Raw genomic sequence first — 21,225 nt, forward strand, 5'->3', positions numbered from 1 at the left:
TCTCCCCCCTCACCTCCCGCCATTGAATTTGCGAGTTCAGGAAAACGACTTCTTTTCTGTCCCCTAAAGCGATCTATAAACGATGTTTTTGGAATGCATGATGACTTTCATCCCAATCTCAAATAAGGTAGGAAGTCCCTCAACCTCTCGCAGGCGAGCTTCTTAGCTGCGCAGCGAAGACAGGTCTTCCTGTTCTCTTCCTGAGAGGAGCCCGGAGGGCCAAGCTAGGGCGGTACCGAAAGATAACGCCCGGGGACAAATTCTATTCATCCTCTCTTCTCCTCGGGCGGAGCGCAGGGGTGGGGAGGGAGCGATGCAGCCGGTGCGTCGAGCCGACCCATCAGTCGCAGACCGAGCAAACCGGCTTCATGNCCGCCCGCCCTCCCGCTGGTGCCGCCGCGGCCGCAGGTTCCGCACAAGTTTCCGCCGCCGAGGAAGCCGGAGGCGAAGGCAGGGCAGGACGGACTAGGGGAGTCGTGCGCCCCCGGCCCTCCCGGCCCTCCCGGCCGCTATGTGGGGGCGCTTCCTGGTCCCGGAGGCCGGCGGCCAGGACAGCCCCGGCGGAGCCCGCAGTCTCGCGGCGGGTAAGTAACGGGACAGTNACCCCGGCACCGCGGGGCTGACATCTGGCGGGCCGCGTCCCCGGTCCCGTCCGCCCCTGCATCGCGCGGCCGGGCGGCCAGCCCGCTCCTCCTCGGGCCGCAGCCCCAGCGCCCCAACTTCAAGCTCGCCAGGGCCTCCTCTGGTTGCGCTTTGTTGTCCGGCCTCCTCCCTTTCCCTCGTGGGGTGTGTGGCCAGCGTGGATAACGGGGCTCACGGGGGCCTGAGCGGGAAGGTCGCTGCGACCGTGCTGCGGCGGCTCGGGGCGCGCCGGGGAGGGCCGGGGGCTGCGGCCCCCACGCCCGCAGCTGCTACTTGCGGCGTTTTGGGGCGGGAGGAGGTTGCTGGTGATGCCATCTCCTCAGTTAAGTGATCCCCGAGGGCACTTAAGCCCCTCAGTGAAACCTGGTCACCTCCCCGCAGCTCTGTCTCTCTCTGGCGTAAGGGGAGGACACGTCCTGCATGAGCCCATAGATCCCTGGGCGGTGGGGGTGTTACTGCGTTTGCCTCCCCCTGGCCCCTTCAGGGAAGATTTGGAGATTGCCGCGTTCAGTGTGTGAAGGGAGCGGTTTGTATCGGACAGCCATTTCATGCCTGCATCGCTCAGAAGTTGTGTAGGAGCCACCAGATTGGGATAAATCCTTCCCTCATTTGGGATAAAAAAGATAAGGCTTAAAAAAAATAAGGCTTGGGTTGCCTGTGACAAGTTATGTGACGCTGACGATTCCTCAAGGCAGTTTAATTGGTTCTTGAACCCTTTGAGAAGCTGAAAGTTATATAGGCCTTTTATCCATCAAAATTGACATAGGTACAGATGTAAATCTTTTTTCCTACAATTTTAGATGGTTCTCAAACTCCTAAGTAACCTTGTTCCACAAAATGTTTTGAGTTCAATTTGTAACTGACATTTTGTATACATTTTTAAAGCTATTTGCAAAACAAAAAAACGTAGCAACAGCATTTGGAAGTGAGAACTTTTTTTTCTGGTAGCATTTTCTGTTCTTTAAAATATACTAGGCACAGTTGCTATTAAAATTTCAAATAATGCAATTCTATGATAGTTTAGAAATTTGTCATATGGTTTTTTTAGACATATAATTTTACCAGCAATTGGGGGAGTGTAATTGACAAGTAGAAATTGTATATATACTTAAGGTATATAGCCTGATGTTTTGATTTATGTGTGCATTGTGAAATGATCTTCACAATCAAGCTGTTTAACATATCCATCACCTCATAGAGTTACAGTATTTTTGTGTGTGTGTGTGTGATGAGAACACTTAAGATTTATCCTCTTAGCAAATTTCAAGCATACAGCACAGTATTAACTATGGTCCCCATACTGTATTCGATACATATGTAAATTTTAAAATCCAGAGTTAGATTTAAAATCATTCTCTTAAATTGGGTTCTGCAACACTTTTAGAAATAATGGAATTTAATGTAGGCATGGATTTAGTTAAAAAAAATGTAAGTAGGAATTATCTTCTCTAAGACGTATACTATTGTCCTAAGAAGGGGAACTTCAGTTGAGAGGTTTCTGATGCTTACTGAGTACTTAGAATCCTACAATTAAAGTTAACTTCAGTGAGAGGACACTTCATTATCTCTAGGGGTTGGAGGGAATGGTTTCAATTTATCTGTACCTGTCAAAAGCCATCTGTAGTATCTTTGTAACCTAACCTCTTGAAATAGATTTGTAATAATAACATGTTTGGAGATATAATGTCACCCAAGCATTGTATCCATTTTCCCCATTGTTTTCCATGAAGAAGAAAGCCTCATAGTGAGTAGAAGTTAAGTAACTGAAGGAAGGACTTTGAGGTTGTATTGCAGGCCCTAGACTTTTGCTGTAGCAAAGGATATAGTAGAAGGAGATACTTTATAAATAGTACCCAAGTTGAAGGAATTTGGACAGGATAGCTTTACAAAGCATATATTTTATCTCAGTTTTGACAGTGATAAACCATTGGTAAGTCAGGACATGCCTTTCCAATAAATTTTTTTTTCAGCTATATGCTGAGAGTGGTTTACTTTTACAGTAATAATGATGTACTTTTTGTTATGCTTCTTTATTCTTAAAAAAATTTTTTTAAAAATGTTTATTTACTGAAGAGAGACAGAGTGTGAGCAGGGGAGGGGCAGAGAGAGAGAGAGAGAGGGGGGCACAGAATCCTGAGCTGTCACCACAGAGCCCAACTCTGGGCTCGAACTCACAAGCCGTGAGATCTTGTCTGAACTGACGTTGGACACTTAACCAACTGAGCATCCCAGGTACCCTTATGCTTCTTTATTCTTGAGCAAATAAGTATTTAGAATTACTTTTTCATTAATTTTATAAAGTTATACCTTAGATGAAAAGCTTATGTGTAGTTTCTTTTACAAGTGAGCAGATGGTGAAGGTCAGGATAACGACTTCTGAGTTGATTTATGCAGGGATTTCTTTTACCTTTCTGAGAATTTGAAGACAATTTATAGTTTTGAAATAATGTCCAGTATATCTTTTGACTAACTTGAACAATTTCAGAATTTTGTGAAAATGAAGAATTGTTTCCTGACTGTATTTGTCAGCAATCATTTTAATCCTGAAGGCCAATATGAAATCGGGGATAAGCAAATAATTTCTGGTATTGAAATGAGTTTATTTCAGTATGTGGGTTAATTCTAGGTATCCTAAAACTGATTTGTTTATAGAAATATGTAGTTAGACTAAAGAGAAAATCAACTGTGATATAGAATCAGCTGAAAATATTGAAGGGAACATTGTTCTAAGGTAATGTTGTAAAATCAAATAGGAATAATAACAAGTGTGGTTTGGAGAATACTGAACTTTTGATCTTTGCTTAGAGATTTAATTTGTTTTGGTACCTACAGTTTTTCAGCTTTATCAAGTAAGGGTTTATAACTGTAAATAAGATGAATGTGTTCATATATTTCCATACAAAGAAAAAACAAAAGCCCTCCTCCCCTTACCCTCTTTTCTCTTGGCAAGTATGCTTAAAAAGCTAATTTTATTTTGAGAGAAAGTACAAGTTGGGGAGGGGTAGAGAGAGGGAGAGAGAATCCCAAGCAGGCTTCACACTGTCAGTGCAGAGCCTGATGCCGGGCTCAAATTCACTAACTGTGAGATCATGATCCGAGCCGAAGTTGGACGATTGACCGACTGAGCCACCCAGTCGCCCCTTGGAAGCTTATTTTAAATAGAACAAGTAATATGTCTTTATGTATTTGATTGAAAGCATTTGAGAATACCTTACTATTCAAAATGTGTAATCAGAGGGAGAGGGAGAGATAGACTCTAAGTAGGCTCCTTGCCCTTCCTGGAGCCTAAAGTAAGGCTCCATCTTTTCACAGGGAGATCATGACCTGAGCCTAAATTAAGTCGGAACCTTAACCGATCGAGCCATTCAGGCACCCTTTTCCCTTATGTTTTAAAAACCTAGTATGATATAGTGGTATTTTGAGTAGGTATACCTAGTTATACCAAATTTGATTCATTTTATAAATTATACTTTAAAAATATTAATATTTTGAACGCTTACAACATTTGGGGCAGGATATGATAGTTTTAACGTATGCTATAAAATATGAAAACACAAGATCTGGAGAAATGTCATTTGTTTAGTGTCTTGAGCTTGAAATTTACTTCTTTCTAGTTGACGCATTGCCATAAGGTGTTTAGTGATGTCATAATGATAGCGGTAACTGGCACGATTGCATCAAAACACTAAGGCTTTCTGCTGTGGTCCTGAATTAGATGGATCTAAAAGTACTGTGGTAACAATGAAACATAACTCTTTTGCCTGAACTCATTTGGACATGTTCTATTATAATAGGCTTTGGGTGGTGAGGGATGAATCTTAACTTTAGTGATGACTGTTATGAAATGAACTTGATTAGTAATTGGAACTTGATCATTTCTTGGCTTGATTTCAGCTGGTAAATTAATCTGAGGCCAGAATAAATGGACAGTTGACAACCACTATTGTCATGTTGTGAATATTTCTGTATGTTGAGAACAGAAAGATTTTACAGAGTCATAATTTTTCTGACTGGATGAAATGTTTGTATGCATATTCTGAGAAAATGGTGACGACATGAAGAGTCCTGGATAGTATTTTACTGAGTGATGGCTTAATTAGTGGGAACTAATATGTAAAATGTGCATTAAAAAATGAAGAATGTCATCATCTAGATAACTTCTAAAGCTGTAGTGAGATACTAATTATAATTACAACTTTAAGCATATTTGTATTTTACACTGCCAAAAGAATATTCTGAAAAGAATTTATCATATAAAGTATTCATTTTAAGAATGGGAATGGTCAACATAAAAAGAGCATCAAATTGCTTTTCATACTAATATTCTTACTTCCACTCTCTATTTTTCCTTAATTATAAAAATCCATTGTTATTACCTAGTATAGTGGTTGGCACATAATATGTACTTGGCAAATGTTTGTGAGTCATTCTTTCAATAAATATTGTGTAGTAGACACTGTACTAGGCTGTAGCGATACATCACTGAACAAGAAAGATAAGGTCCCAGCTCTGAGGGAGCTTACATTCTAGTGAGGACGAAGCTGTCTGTAAGTAAACCAACAACAAGAGAATTCACCTGGTAAGTACTGTGAAAACAAAGAAACTGGGTGAGATGGCAGAGGATGGGTAGAGCTGCTTTGGATAGGCTGGTCAGGGAAGGCCTTTCTAAGGAGGTAACATTGTTGAGAGCAGAATGATGAGAAGGAGCCGGACATGAGGGAAGAGTGTTGAGGCACAGGGCACACAGAAACAGCTCCAAGGTAGAAATGAGTTTGAGGAATATCAAGAGCCAGTGAACCTGGAGCATGGAGATCGATCAGGGATGTGAGGTGAGGGAGACCAGATAATGTAGGGCATTGTAAGAACTTTGGATTCTCTTCTTTGTGAGGGGAATCTAGATCTAAAAAGAGTAGGAGAGATGACTGTTCATTTCATTCATTCACTGGGGAGTGCCTACTATGAGACAGACACTCTTCTAGTATTGGGGAAACAGAATAGACATTCTCTATTTTTGGTGTTTATGGATCACTCCTGGCTGTTCTGTGGGGAAGAACTGTGGAGGGATGGGGAAAGAAGAGCAGTAGGGAAGCCAGTTAATAGATCATTGCAGTTAATAGGTTACTTAAAATAGATGGGCTGGGATCACAATGGTTAAGATTGGATTTGGGGAGAAGAAAATGGGTTTGGAATATACTCGAGAAAGCTGAGAGGATTTACTAATGGTTTGGGATGACAAAGGAGGGAAAGAGGGATCAAAAATGATATCTTAGTTTTGGCTTCAGATTGTGGCTGGTGGTGCTATTTCCTGAGGTGAGGGGGAAGAGTGAGGAAGGCAAATGGAATCAAGAGCTCTCGTTTTGGCCATATGAAGTATGAGATGCTTTTTAGAGGTGCAGGCACCATGTTGAGTAGGAAGCTGGATACGCAAGTTGAACTCAGTGCAGAGATAGGAGAGGTGGAAGTAGGAATTTCGACAGATACCTGTGTATAAATGGTGTTTAAAGGTGTTCACATGGAGAGAATATAGTGAATACAGCAGAGGATCAAGCTCTGGGTCGTTTCATGTTTCCTGTCCGGTAGAGGAAGAGGAACAATCCAAAGAAACTGAGAGGGAGCAGCCGGTGAGTTAGGAATAAAACCACAGTGTGATGTTCTAGAAGAGAGGAGGCTGAGGGGAGGAGTGATCACTAAAGTCTTGTAGTTCCAAGAGGTCATATAAAATGAGCCAGAATAGATCAGTGTACCTGAGCAGTTTCTGTGAGAAACTCTTAAAAATTTGAAAATTGGCCAGAATTAGAGAATCTCTAATCCACTCAATCCTTTTTTTTTTTTTTTAAATTTATTTTTTGAGAGAGAGAGTGCTGTGCAGAAGGGGAGAGAGAGAGAGAGAGGAGGAGAGGGAGGGAGAGGGAGGGAGACAGGAACTCAAGCTGGTCCACCCTGACAGCAGATAACCCAGCATGGGTGCAAACTCACAAACCAAGAGATCATGATCTGAGCTGAAGTCTGACACCCAACCAACTGAGCCACCTAGGCGCCCCTTCACTCAGTTGCATAGAGATTGATACCTAAGTGCTAAATAAAAGTTTGGATTGCCTTTTCCTTACTACTTCTCAAGCTAGGGTGACCAACTGTCTGGGTTTGCCTGGGATGTTCGGTTTCAAAACTAAGGGAGGGGAAGTGTCTCCTGGGATGCCATACGTTGAACAGTGGCTGAACCTTGACTCAAGTTATCTGAAATAGTGTAAGTGTTCTTCCCACCAGAGTAGATTTTCTTAATCCAGGGTACCAGACTTTGGTATTTAGTTTTATTTCATTCTGTGGCCTGAGAATCTGCCTCAAAATAGTGACTCTCTATTTTTGTCTTTTCTCCTGTGATAAATGGTTTTAAGACTTCATTACATAGTGCTAAAATAATTCAAGTTGTTAAGTTTTTAAATTCCTTTAAAGAATGAGTTTGAGATCAGGACTTTTGTTCTGTGCCTTTTCAATATAGTAGATGTTTAGTGAGTAAACTTCATTGCTTTATTGATGCTATTTTCAGTACTAAAATTCAGAGTTAACAGATGAACTATAGTTCTTAGTTATCCTGCAGGAGAATGGGATGAAAGATTTGGACTAAATTTTGTGTAAAGTTCAAAGTTTCCCACAAGGTGGATACATTGCAGACAGATTGTGTGTTTTTTGATAAGAAATCTATATGGCCTTACTCTGGCATTACAGAAGCTTTTTTGAAGCTTTCTAAGTAGTGCTGAGCATTCTGTCTTGTTTTAGGTACGAAGTACTGAAAACTTTGACTAGAAATTAAGTTCTTTAATTTTGGGGAGATATTTATTAATTTTCTCAAAACTTTATTGTGAAATGTTTTAGTACTAAAGTTTTGTTTTAGTTTTGGCACTTTAAATGTGTTGTGTGTGACACTTAGGTTCCTAAGTATGAGTAAACAAAAGGCTAATTGAGAAATGATTGGCCTACTCAGCTTTCTTTGGAGGTTAATGGCTAGGTAAATAAAAGTAACATTTATTAGGTCTGACAGTTTACTTGGGAAAATTTATTTTGATTGGGATTTTTATTTTCTTCTGGATGCTGTTGATCCTTCTAAGTTTTGGCATAATTTGCTACCCTGTAGAATTTTTTCTAGTGGTGCTATGAAATAGTTACAGGCAAACACAAAGGTAGGCCTCTGGAATACTGCTTGGTATACTTTGTCCACATTTGTAGTGGTTTTATTCAAAACTTCTCATTTTTACCAGTTTATAAACTGGAACAAAGGCTTATGGGAGATTAAATGTGGTCCTCATTCCAGTTAACTGCCAATATACTTTTTTTTTTTTTTGAATACAGCATTTCAAGTAACCAGAATATAAGCTAGGACTTCCAACTGTTTACGTATTGAAATCAACATGCATGTAATTTTTTCATTGGAGGAGGTAGACTTGTCCATGTTGTTTGCTGCCCTAACCCTCTTGAATTCCTTTCTTTATATAATAAGTACTTGGCATATATTTATTGGTCTGAATTCATACTTTTTCTATGAAAGGCAAGCCACTTATTTATCTGATCATCGTTCTTAATTGAGGTAATTTTAATCTCAGCCTGAACCAATGAAAGTTTTTCCTTTTTATGCTAGAATTGAGAATAAGAAAATTGCAGAATCACATTGAAGGAATATAGTCTTATACCTTTTGTAGTAATGTGTTTAAAATTATTCATAGTAGTTAATGAATGAACTTCCCTATTTGTTTATGTTTAGAAAGCAAAGAATACTAGTTTTTGATTTTTATTTTATTTTATTTATTTATTTATTTTTTTATATTTTTATTTATTTCTAGGAGAGAGAGAGACAGCGTGAGCAGGGGAGGGTCAGAGAGAGGGAGAACACAGACTCTGAAACAGGCTCCAGGCTCCGAGCTGGCAGTTAGCACAGAGCCCGACTCGGGCTCGAACCCACGAACCGCGAGATCATGACCTAAGCGAAAGTTGGATGCTTAACCGACTAAGCCACCCAGGCGCCCCTAGTTTTTGATTTTTTAAATTCAGTTTTAATTTACAATCCTACCAGCAGTGCACAAGGGTTCCCTTTTCTCCACATCCTTATAATATTTATTTTTAGTTTTTATTTTTTGATAATAGCCATTCTAATGGGTGTGAGGTGGTATCTCATTGTGCTTTTGATTTTCATTTTCCTGATGGTTAGTGATGTTGATGTTGAGCACCTTTTCATGTATCTGTAGGCCATTTTTATGTCTTTTTTGGAAAAATACCTATTCAGGTTTTCAGCCCATTTAAAAAATCTAATTTGTTGTTATTGCTGTTGCTGTTGAGTTGTAGGAGTTTCTTATATATTTTGGATATTAACCCCCTGTCAGATATATGGTTTGGAAATACCTTTTCCCATTCCATAGTTTGCCTTTTCCTTTTGTTGATGGTTTCCTTTGCGGCACAGAAGCTTTTTTAGTTTAATATAGTCCCACTTGTTTATTTTTGCTTATGTTGCCTTTGCTTTTGGTGTCAAATAAAAACAAAAACAAAAACAAAACATTGCCAAGATTGATGTCAAAGAGTTTACCCTCCATTTTCTTCTAGGAGTTTCATGGTTTCAAATATTTAATCAAATATGTTCAAATATTTAACCCGTTTTGAGTTCATCTTTGTCTATGGTATTAAGATAGGGGCTCAGTTTTATTCTTTGGCGTGTGGCTGCCCAATTATCCCAGCACCATGTGTTGAAGAGACCATCATTTTCCGATTGAGCATTGTTGACTCCTTTGTAGTAAATTAATACAGCATATATGTGTGGGTTTGTGTCTGGGCCTTTTTTTTTGGTTTATTTTTGAGAGAGAAAGAGAGAGAGAGAGAGTGAGCGAGCAGGGGAGGGGGCAGAGAGGGTGGGAGAGAGAGAATCCCAAGCAGGCTCTGTACTGTCAGCACAGTGCCTGATGCAGGGCTTGGGCTCAAGAACTGTGAGATCATGACCTGAGGCAAAACCAGGAGTTGAATGCTTAACTGACTGAGCCATCCATATACCCCTAATTCTGGGCCATTTATTCGGTTCCATTGATTTGTGTGTTTTTATGCCTGGCACTTTAATAAAAAACTGTTTTTTCATATTAATTCAATTATCACAAACCCCTATAAGAGAGATACTCTAATTCGTTTTCTCTTTTTATATGTGAAGAAACTGAGGGACAGATTAGATAAGTGACTGAAGGTCTCACTGCTAATAAGAGGTGAAATAAAGCTTGAGTCCAGGCAGCCTGGTTTCACAGTCCATTTTTTACCACTAAGCTACACTATTATTTCTGTAATAAAGGAAAAAAAAATAGGTCTATTAGAGTCACGTACCCTATGATCAACAGTACTCAAATGGACTGGAGGATGGCAATGAAGAACATAAATATTGTTATATTAAGTTTCCTTCATTTTAACTAGATATTCTCCAGTGTAGTTGGAGATTTTTTTTCTCTGTGTGTATGTGTGATTACTATTAATGTGAATGCTTTTTTATGTTTTAATGTTCTTTTTAAATTTTTTGTGACTTTTTTGTGTTTTTTGGCCCAGTAGGAGGTTGTTTCTCAGATTTATTAGGTATTTTAGCCATCACCTCCTCAAACCACTTATAATAATTATTTTTTTAGCTGTTTTGGTAAATCTTGCTCTTTAGGCACTTAAATGCAAACCAACTCAAGGGATAGTTAAAAATCTTCTGGATTTTAAAATAGACAACTCCCCAAAACCTTTATTTGATCATTCTTCTAAAAGGAAGAATATTTTTAGATCCAATTATAATGCTTCCAAAATTTTAATTTTATACCATTAACATTTATTACCTAGTAGTAATAATAATTGCTTAACATTTATTGAGACCCTCCCTGCCTCTGCAGCTCTGTGTTAGAGACTTTAAAAAAAATTATCTTTCACTGTTCTTAGTTTGCTTAGGGAGAAGAAAGTCCTATACAGATGGGTTAATATAATTTAGTAAATCCCATTCTGGAATTTTGAGTGATATATTAGGAGAGCAGGAAGGAACAGTTATTGAATCCCACTGAATACCTCCTGGAGGAATCAGAAGACATTTTGAACAAGATTCAGAACTGGGACTTTTAAAGAAGGTATGGAAGGAAAATAGCATGGAGTCATTAAAGAACCTCGACTGTCTGGAGGCGGTGATTAAGTGTGTGTGGCTAGAGAGTGTTTGCAGGGCAGCTGGCATAGGGAGGGAGGGGTTGCAAAGGAAAAGAAACTGGTGCTGTAATTGGTGAAGAAGTTTGCAGGAAGGTGCTTACAGATCTATGTAAGCAAGAGAATGACAAATGTGTTTCATTCTCAGAAGATTGGTAGTAGGGTCTAAGATGGCTTGGGTGGGATTACTTTAGTAGGAGATTCTTGCAGCAGTCCAACCAAAATATATGATCTTTGGCGGTGGGCACGGAGAGGAGACATCTAATTCTGTTTAGTCGTTTCAGAATGGACTGAACAGTTTTAGATAACTGATTACTTTTTTTTTTAATTTTTTAATGTTTTATTTCTAGGAGAGAGAGCATGAGCAGGGGAGGGTCACAGAGAGAGGGAGTCACAGACTCTGAAACAGGCTCCAGGCTCTGAGCTGGCAGTCAGCACAGAGCCCGACGCGGGCCTCGAACCCACGAACCGCGAGATCATGACCTAAGCGAAAGTCGGATGCTTAACCGACTAAGCCACCCAGGCGCCCCGATAACTGATTACTTTTAAATGTTAAGGAATAGTTGTTTTGTTGTTGTTGTCTTCCCTGGATTTATTCCTTTTAAACTTAGTCGTATGTTGATTTCTACTGGTAGAATTGGGCAGTTGAAGGCCACTTTGTGTAAAAGTACTTTGTAGTTGTTAACATTCAGAGGTGTTAAAATGTGAGTATGTACATCTTATGTCATATAAAGGTAAGTGTACTTTGATACATTCTGTTTTGTTTTATGTAAAACAGTTGGTCTCAATCCACTGATAACCTGCATTTTGAGAAACACTGCAGTTTGTATTCATGATATGTATTTAGCTTTTTATGTAAAAATAAATATGCTTTGTCAGTGGTGTTATTTTCATTTTCTTCTGGCTTAGAGTTGTCATTAAAAAAATTCAGCAAGGGGCGCCTGGATAGCTCAGTTGGTTGAGCTTCTGACTCTTAAATTTGGCTCAACTCATGTTCCCAAGGTCATGGGATCAAGCACTGCATTGGGCTTTGTGGTGAGCATGTAGCCTGCTTTTGATGCTCCCTCTCTCCTCTCTCTCTCTTTTTCCTTCCCTCCCTCTATCCCTCTCCCCCACTCACACACTCTCTCTAAATTAAAATAAAAATTAGTAAGGTTAGTTGTTATTCTAAATGCAGATAATTATAGGTATATCAACATATTGTGAAAAACTTGCTATTGTATGCATTTTTGCTTCCAATTAAAAAAATGCTTCAGAAAGAAAATATCATCATAGGTTACTTCTTCATTTGATGCTAATCTTATTTCCAGTGTGATAAATATTAATAATTTTTAAATAAGTTATTTCTGGGCATTCAATATTCTACTTAAAAGAATTGAAATTCATGTTAAAAAATATAAAATACTGTTTTCCAAAGAGAAGTTCCAGTGTACTGTGTCTTGGTATCTTTGCTCTTCTTACAAAGGTGCTTCTGTCTTTGTTCTAGAGTAAACTAATTTTACAGTCAATTATTCAAAGTCCATAGCATGTGCCAAGAAATTGAGTAGTTAAAATTTTCCTTATTATATCTCCTGATAAACATATTTCCCTTCTAGTTCTTCACTGCTTTGTGCTTCTGGATTGACTTGAATAGAGACAAGACATGTCATTCTCTTCAGAATGAATTAATTCAATCTAAATTAAAGTTTAGAATGTTATTTTGTTCATGGCATTTGTTAATTATCTTCAGTGTTCTAGGCATATGATATAAATTCGATCTTTTTAAAAAAAAAAGAAGTACAGTTGAACATGCAGGGGTTGGGGCACCAGTCCCTCGTGCAGTTGAAAATCTGTGTAAATCTTTTACTTGTCAAAAACTTAACTACTAATAGCTTGCTGTTGACTGGGAAGCCTTACTGATAACATAAACAGCCAATTAACACATATTTTATATGTTATATGTATTATATACTGCATTTTTACAATAAAGTAAGCTAAAGAAAGCATTATTAAGAAAATCATAAGAGAAAATACATTTATAGTACTGTACTATGTTTGTCAGTACCATAAGTTTGTATCATCTGTGTACAAGATGAATTGTCTGGCAGTGTCTATATCAATAATGTCTTAAATGATACAAAAGTCTGTAGATGTTATACGTGTTACTAACACTAGACACCAAGAATGAAAAGCTAACCTGAAAAAAAGATTCACATATTACAGGTATAACGAGCCATGCATTGATAATGAAGCATCAATTGATAATGAAGCAGTGATATGATTGTTCCATGGTAGCCTAGCCTGTACACTAAGGGATCGAATGAGTCATTGTAACATTTTAATAGCATATAGAATTATAGTCATATTCATAATACATTATTGAAAACAGTGTTAGTTTTTTTTTAATTTTTTTAAAAAATATTTTTATTTATTTCTAGGAGAGAGAGAGAGAGAGAGAGACAGCGTGAGCAGGGGAGGGTCAGAGAGAGAGGGAGTCACAGACTCTGAAACAGGCTCCAGGCTCTGAGCTGGCAGTCAGCACAGAGCCCGACGCGGGGCTCGAACCCACGAACCACGAGATCATGACCCAAGCGAAAGTTGGACGCTTAACCGACTAAGCCACCCAGGCGCCCCGTTTTTTTTTTTTTTTAAAACAAACCACTTGTGTATGATAGGCTGATATGCAGTTTTCTTCAGTTAAGAGAGAAAGGGACATATACAGTAATGTAATTCTTGGAAAGCAAAGTTATAAAACAGTAAGAAAACTTACACAGTATTAATTTTGTATTAAATATTACTCATTTTATGCCTATGTGAAAATAGACTCTCCACTACCATTCAGGTTTTGCACAGGATGTTGTACAGGGTGAATACTTAGTAGGTGGTGATAATGATGATGATGATGGCATAAAAATATCTCACACAGGTCTTGCCATACAGTTACTAGATTTTCATGCAAAGACACACATGTACAACAGGTAAGTTTTTTTTTTTTTTTTAACTGTATGGCGTGATGAGTATTTCGATTCATTCAGTGGAAGTGAATCATCATAAAGGTCTTCATCCATGTTGGATTTCATGTTGAATAGGCTGAGGAGGAGAAAAAGGAGGGATTGGTCTTGCTTTCTCAGGAGTGGTAGGTAGAGGTGGAAGAGGTGGAAGGGAGGGCAGTAGAAGCAGGCACACTTGTTATAACTTCACGTACATGCATCGTAATTTCAGTCTGACTTTTTCTCTTTCTCAAAAATGTTTCTGTACAGTACCAGTCATTCTTCTACCATTTGCTTTAGTTTTTAGTGCTTGGATCATGGAAAGGTCCACGTTGTAAAAGAAAGCAGGCTTGAGTAATCAGAACCCTTCTGCCAGATTGTTTAATGTCAGTTTGCTTTCTGACACTGCTTCTCTGTCTTATTTTTCATTGTCTGGCATTGGCTCAGAAGCACTCATCTCCGTCAAGCCATCTTCTGTTAATTTCTCTGTTGTGGTATCTATTAGCTCTTGAATTTTTTCAAGATCCGTATCTTGAAAGCCTTAATTTCCCACCTATTTTATCTGTTTCGTGATTTCTGTAATTTCTTTGACTGGCTCTGTCGTTAATCCTGTGACAGAATTATGCATAACATCTTGACACAGTTTTCTCCAGCGGGAATTTATTGTTTCTGGGTTGATGGTTTTCATAGTTTTTTTCTGTAACAATGATGGTATGTTCAGTGGTGTAATCCTCTACACTTTCATGATGTTCTTTCTTTTGGAGTTCTGTTCCTTTATATTTACAATGCTTTCATAGAGAACCATGAAAAATGAGTCTTAAAGATCCTTATGACCTCTCGATCTAGAGGCCGACTTAGAGACATTGTATTGGGGGCAGGTAAGCCACTTTGATATCTTTGGTGTCCCAACTCATAAGGTTCTAGGTGGTCAGGAGCATTGTCCAATATCAAAAGCACTTTGAAAAGCAGTCCCTTACTGGCAAGGTACTTCCTGACTTCAGGGACAAAGCATCGATGCAACCAGTATAGAAAAAGCATTCTCTCGTTCAGCCTGTTCTACAACCAGAAGTCTGGCTGCTGATGGTTACCTTTTTCCTTCAAGGCCTGGGGGTTAGCCGCCTTACAGATAAGGACAGTTCTGATCATACACCTGATTGCATTTGCACAAAACAATAGTCAGCCTATCCCTTCCTGCATTAAATTTGGTGCTCGTTCCTCTTCCTTACTAATAAATATCCTGTGTGGCAATTTTTTTCCAGAGTAGGATACACTTGTCTGCCTGTTCAGGCAGATATCCTTTCTTGTCAGTGATTTTCCTGATGGTGCTTGGGAACTCATCTGCTGCCTCTCGGTTGTCAGAAGCTGCTTCTCCTGTTATCTTGACATTTTTAAAGCCAAACCTCTTTCTAAAATTATCAAACCATCCTGTGCTGGCATTAAATTCTTCAGCTTTATATCCTTCATCTTCCTTTGCTTTAAGTTGTCATGTACCATAATGAGACTTTGCTTTTTCTCAAATCAATCTAGAGTCTATAGGTAGGCCATTCTTATGACCATTTTGCACCCACATACACGCTGTATTTTCAAATCCAGAAAGAAAGATATTTCACAAAAAGTTTGAACTTTTTGCTCTCCTGCTGGTGTAGCTGCAGCAACAGCTTGGCAAATTTGCTTTTTCTCTTCTCTTCTCTTCTCTTCTCTTCTCTTCTCTTCTCTTCTCTTCTCTTCTCTTCTCTTCTCTTCCACAATGGTCCTAATGCTGGATTCATTTATCTAGAAATAGAAGTCAACTACAGGTAGAGACCTCAAACTATAGTACTTATCAAGCATTCAACTTTTTCTTTCTTTTTTTTAAAATATTTTTATTTATTTCTAGGAGAGAGAGAGAGAGAGACAGCGTGAGCAGGGGAGGGTCAGAGAGAGAGGGAGACACAGACTCTGAAACAGGCTCCAGGCTCTGAGCTGGCAGTCAGCACAGAGCCCGACGCGGGGCTCGAACCCACGAACCGCGAGACCATGACCTAAGCGAAAGTCGGATGCTTAACCGACTAAGCCACCCAGGCGCCCCTCAACTTTTTCTTTCTAATGTCCTGACTTTTTGCTGCTTCTTGGGGAGCATTTCCAGAATCACCAGTGATACTTCATATGGGTCCCATGGTGTGGGAAGTTTATGTTCCTGCACAAAACATGGTGGGAAAATATGTAAGAACCACGAGAGATCAGTTTTTACTGTGCTACACAATTTTCTGGAGATGATTACCTTCAAATGATTTTTTAAGTGGATGCTCGCAACACTTGAGCTCACTGTAATAGCAGCAAGAAGTGGCTGCAAAATCATTACAGTAGTATACTGTGTACTATAGTTAATTTATGCAGTTATGATTTATTATTACATCTTTGCATTTGTTTACATTTCTCTGGACTCTGAGTGGCACCATGTATGGTGTGGAAGTGTTTGTAAGTTTTGATAAATTGTAACTTTTCGTAATAAGATTTTTATATATTTTATAGGAGTAAATAATAAAATTGAACTAGCATCTACATATATTTTATGTGTTCATGACAGACCTAACTTTTTCTCAATTTTTTTTGTTATTTTTAGGCTACTTGGTTTGTCTGCAAGGTTTTCATACTGTCACAAATCTCCAAGAAGCTTTCTAATATGCTTTCTTAAAAAATTCCATGTATAAGGGGAGTCGCGCAGTTCAAACCCGTTGTTGTTCAAGGACCAATCATAATTTAAAAAATCTAAAAACTTTATTTTTTAATTTCTCTGATAGTAAGATTGGACATTGTTTCATATCTTTATTTTTCATTTACATGTACCCCCAGCCTGTTTATGCTATTTACTGGGTATTCCTAAAATAATATATCTCCAATAGGTTTGCACATGGGAGAGGAAGTAGTGGGCTGGTTACCCTTTTGGATAATGGTTTAGACAGGACTTTGAGTTCTTATACAGGGAATATTACCTGAGGAGCCAATTGAAGAAACATTATGGTATAGATTGTAGGCAGATCAGAGTTAGAGCAGGCCTGGTTACAGAATACTTTCACATGGTGCTTTAATATGTGAGTAATCAAGTGAATTAAAGTAAGACCCATTCTGAGAGAGGTCTAGACTCCACAAGGTTTTAAGTGCTTGTTCTGGGCATCAGAGCTCCTAGAAGTGTTTCGTAGGTCGATATTTTTAAATTTTGAGTTAATGTATATGGTTTTTAAGGCTACTTATTTGTTTTATACATCTATAGAATCAAAACATTTAATTTATAAATTACATTTAAATTTTGATTTTTTAATGTAGAGAATGGCTATTCCTGAAAGTATGGTAAAATGATTTAATTCATTTTATGGACATGTTTATCTTTCTGTGATACTTATGTTGAAATCTAAGAAGGCACTTGCATGTGAGTTTCAATAGTGTGTCACTTTGTAATTCTGTGAAGATGTCTTGTTTCATATTATGATAAGTGCCCCATGTGTTATTTGCTCTTTACTTACAAGCAACTGTACTTGTGAACACAAAACACAAATGTGGGCTTTAAAATTATTCTGATCATCTATAATGTGCTTATTAACTTTTTAAATATGTATTGAAATGAAAGCCCAAAAATCTTGTATAGAACTTGTTAACTTCCACAAGTAAGTCTTCAGGCTCCAATTTGAGAATCACTGTGTTACCCATCAATAAAGATACGTGTTTCTATAGCTTTTATATAAAATTCAACAGATTTAAAATTGCTCTTTTAGATCATAGTAACTTTTATAAACTAGTAATAAATAGTTCACAGACTGTTAACTGGTTGATGGATATACTTTGTATATCCAATGGATAGTAATTTAAGAGTGAAGTATGCAGAAAAGTAAAATGATAGAGGAATCCAAAAAAGGCAAATACAAATGGATAAGATAAGCAAAAATAAAGACTGAGAGAACATTGAAAAGTGATGTTAGCTGAAAAATAAAGATTTACTATAACTCATGGGAAAATATAGCAAAGAGCCAAAAAGAAGATGCTATGGTGTTTAACTTTTAGTAAAATGTAACTAAAGAAATAAATACACAATAATTTTAAATGTTAAGTGATAAGGATATAGTAGAAAAAAGATTTATTTTCCATCAGCATATTCCACTTAAATTATCATGCAGTATGATTCAATTAGACTTTCCTGGGACCTTCATTCTCCACTAATGCTTCTGTGTGGAATCACAGATGCCTACATATCAAATGTTCCAGAGCAGAGTGTTGACATTTACAGACAGATAGATTTGACTTTTTTTTAAAATTTAAATTTAAATTTTTAATTTTAGAGCATGAACAGGGGATCAGGGTAGAGGGAGAGAGAGAGAATTCTAAGTAGGGTCCACGCTTAGTGCAAAGCTACATGTGGGGCTTGATCCCATGATCCTGGGATCATGACCTAAGCCAAAATAGTCAGATAGCTCAGTTGACTGAGCCATGCAGGCCTCCTGATTTGACATTTTATTTTTTATATTTTTAAAATGTTTGTTTATTTTTGAGAGAAAGAACATGAGTGGGAGAGGGGCAGAGAGGGAGAAAGAGAATTCGAAGCAAGCTCTGTGCTAATTGCACAAACCTCGAGGTGGGGCTCCAGCTCACAAAGTATGAGCAGAAGTAGGATACTCAACTGACTGAGCCACCCAGGCGCCCCCTGATTTGACATTTAACAAGACAGCAGTATGTTTTTTAGAAGTTCAGTACTTGTAAACAGAAATCAGAGTCCTTCAGCAAAGGATGCTGCTAAATCAGGATTGAATTTTTAGGTGTATGATATGTAAGTTTATATGATGAATCTTAGATATCACTGATCTATTTTAATTATTTGGGACAGAAAACCTTTTCTTTCTTTTTTTTTTTTTTTTACTTTATGTGTATTTTTTCTAAGGTCAAAAAGGATCTTTTCTGTCTACTCCTAGACATTGTAAATATGCTAACTTTTGCGTATTTTCCTTTGTAGGCCCAGACTATTCCTCATCAGCATGGTTACCTGGTAATGAATCATTGTGGCAGGCCACAACCGTTCCCTCTAACCATCGAAATAGTCATATCAGGAGACATAGTATAACTTCTGACAGTGGTGACACCGGCATTGGAACTTCCTGTTCTGACAGCGTGGAAGGTGAGCTGAAATTCTTAGTGTTTAGACATGAGCCTTCAGAGAATGGTTGTGATTGAGTATATTTAACGGGTGTATTCTGTTCTAAAATAAGAAATTATAAAGTAGTGTTTGAATATTTAATAATGTTCAGTGTTATTATACATCAAATAAAATTCTTTCTCTGCTCATGTAAGTTTTTCACTCGGTTACTTTTAAACTATTTATTTTGAGGTAATTGCAGATTCACATCCAATTTTAAGAAATAGTACAGTGTTTTTGTGCATTCTTTATTCAGTACCTCCAACCCCTATCCATGGTAATATCTTGCAGAACTCTACAGTATGGTCTCACAGCCAGGATATTGATACAATTAAAGTACAGACCGTTTCTATCACCACAGTATACACCTCATGTTGCTCATGCTCCCTCTATCCCACTTAACTCTTGGAAACCACTAGTCTAGTCTCTGTTTTTATAATTTTTTCATTTCAAGAATGCTGTATAAGAGGAATCCTACAGTTTGTAACCCTTTAATATTGGCTTTTTAGTTTTTTGATGATTTGCCCAGGTTGTTGTGTATATCAGTAGTTCATTTCTTTTATTGCTAAGTAGTATTCGGCATTGGTGGTATTAGGTAGACCACATTTTGCTTAACCGTTTACCCACTGAAGGATATTTGGATTGTTTCAGTTTTGGCTATTGGGAATAAAGCTGCTGTAAGCATTCATGTACAGGTTTTGGTATAAACATATGTCTTCATTTCTCTGTGGTAAACATTTAGGAACGCAGTAGCTGGTTATATGGAAGTTGTATGTTTCGTTTTTAAAGAAATTGTCACACTATTTTTCAGAGTGATTATTTCAGACAGCAGTGGAAATAAGGAACATTGTGAATGATCTAGTTTTTTCTTCATTCTACTTAGTTTTGGTGGTTTTTTAAAAGTATTTTTCTTTTAATTTTTTTCATGTTTTATTTACTTTTGAGAGAGAGAGAGAGAGAGACAGAATGTGAGTGGGGGAAGGACAAAAAGAGGGAGATAAAGAATCTGAAGCAGGGTCAAGGCTCTGAGCTGTCAGCACAGAGGCTGACACTGGGCTTGAACTCATGAACCGTGAGATCATGACCTGGGGTGAAGTCAGACACAACCTATTGAGCCACCCAGGTGCCCTGCATTGATGGTTTTTAAATTCTAGCCTTTCCGATGAGAATGCAGTGGTATCTCACTGTGGCTTTAATTTTCATTTCCTTAAAGATTAATAATGTTGGACAATTTCTTCACATGCTTATTTTCCATCTGTCTTTTGACCATGTTTTCATCAGATTATTCCTTTTATTTTACTGTTGAGTTGTGAGAGTTCTTAATATATTTTGGATACTAATCCTTTGCTGGTTATATGGTTTGCAAATATATTTATTCTTCCACTCTGTTGTTTGTCTTTTCATCCTCTAACAGTGTCTTTGCAGAGCAGGAATTTTAAAATTTGACGTTTAGTGTATAGTATCTTCCTACATGGATTGTGCTTTTGGAGTCAAGACTGAGAACTCTTTGCCTAGTCCCAGATTTTGAAGATTTTCTCTTTTTTCCTTAAATTTTTACCATTTTTTTCTTTTCCATTTAATTCTATGATCCATTTTTGAGTTAAATTTTTATAGAGTAAGTGTGTTTGGATGTCCCCAAGACCACCCTTCATCTCAGTAATTTGCTTTAAAGGAATCACAGAACTCAGTAGAGCTGTCATACTAATAGAATCAGCAATAGAAAAAGCAGCAAAGGGCAGGGTCTAGGAGACACTAGGCCCCAACTTCCAGTTGTCTTCTCCCAGTGGAGTTGAGTGTTTAATTCTCCCAGCAATGATTTGTGATAGCACATACAGAGTATTGGTAACCAGGCAAGGGTCCATCCAAGCCTTGGTGTACAGGATTTTTTTATGGGTTGATTATGTTGGCATGGTTAATTCCCTGTGTGGATTACCTTACTCTCTAGCCCTTGAGAGATCAAGCTGGTATCACAAGATTCAAGCCTCTCTCCATAAATCACATTATTAGCATAGACTATATGAAGTGACCCAAGCTCCCCAGGTAAACAAAGACACTCTTATTAAGCGGGATATTCCAAGGGTAGAGGTTACCTCTTAGGAGCCAAAAAACGAGGGTCAACCTGTCTTGGAATGTACAAGATGTTGAAAACTGAGACATCTTGACTTAATCCTTTTGTACAACTAAGATTGAAGTTCATTATTTCCAGTTCATTTTTTCCAATTTTAGGATATGTGCTGCCGAAGCGAGCACATATTTTCTTCTTTTTCAAAACTG

The 21,225-nt window shown here is 38.0% G+C and overlaps 1 protein-coding gene across 1 annotated transcript in view; it reads left to right on the forward strand.

The window, feature by feature from the left end:
* The first annotated feature begins 511 nt into the window (after positions 1 to 511).
* Positions 512 to 21,225, forward strand: part of CEP85L (centrosomal protein 85L) — a 156,357-nt gene continuing 135,643 nt past the window's right edge. Inside the window, exons 1-2 of the mRNA XM_077755990.1 lie at positions 512 to 584; positions 18,772 to 18,933. Of these exons, the coding sequence (XP_077612116.1) occupies positions 512 to 584; positions 18,772 to 18,933 (235 nt within the window). The remainder of the gene's footprint in view (positions 585 to 18,771; positions 18,934 to 21,225) is intronic.

The sequence above is a fragment of the Crocuta crocuta genome, unplaced genomic scaffold (assembly GCF_008692635.1).
Source record: "Crocuta crocuta isolate KB4526 unplaced genomic scaffold, BGI_CrCroc_1.0 scaffold772, whole genome shotgun sequence".
Lineage (NCBI taxonomy): Eukaryota > Metazoa > Chordata > Mammalia > Carnivora > Hyaenidae > Crocuta > Crocuta crocuta.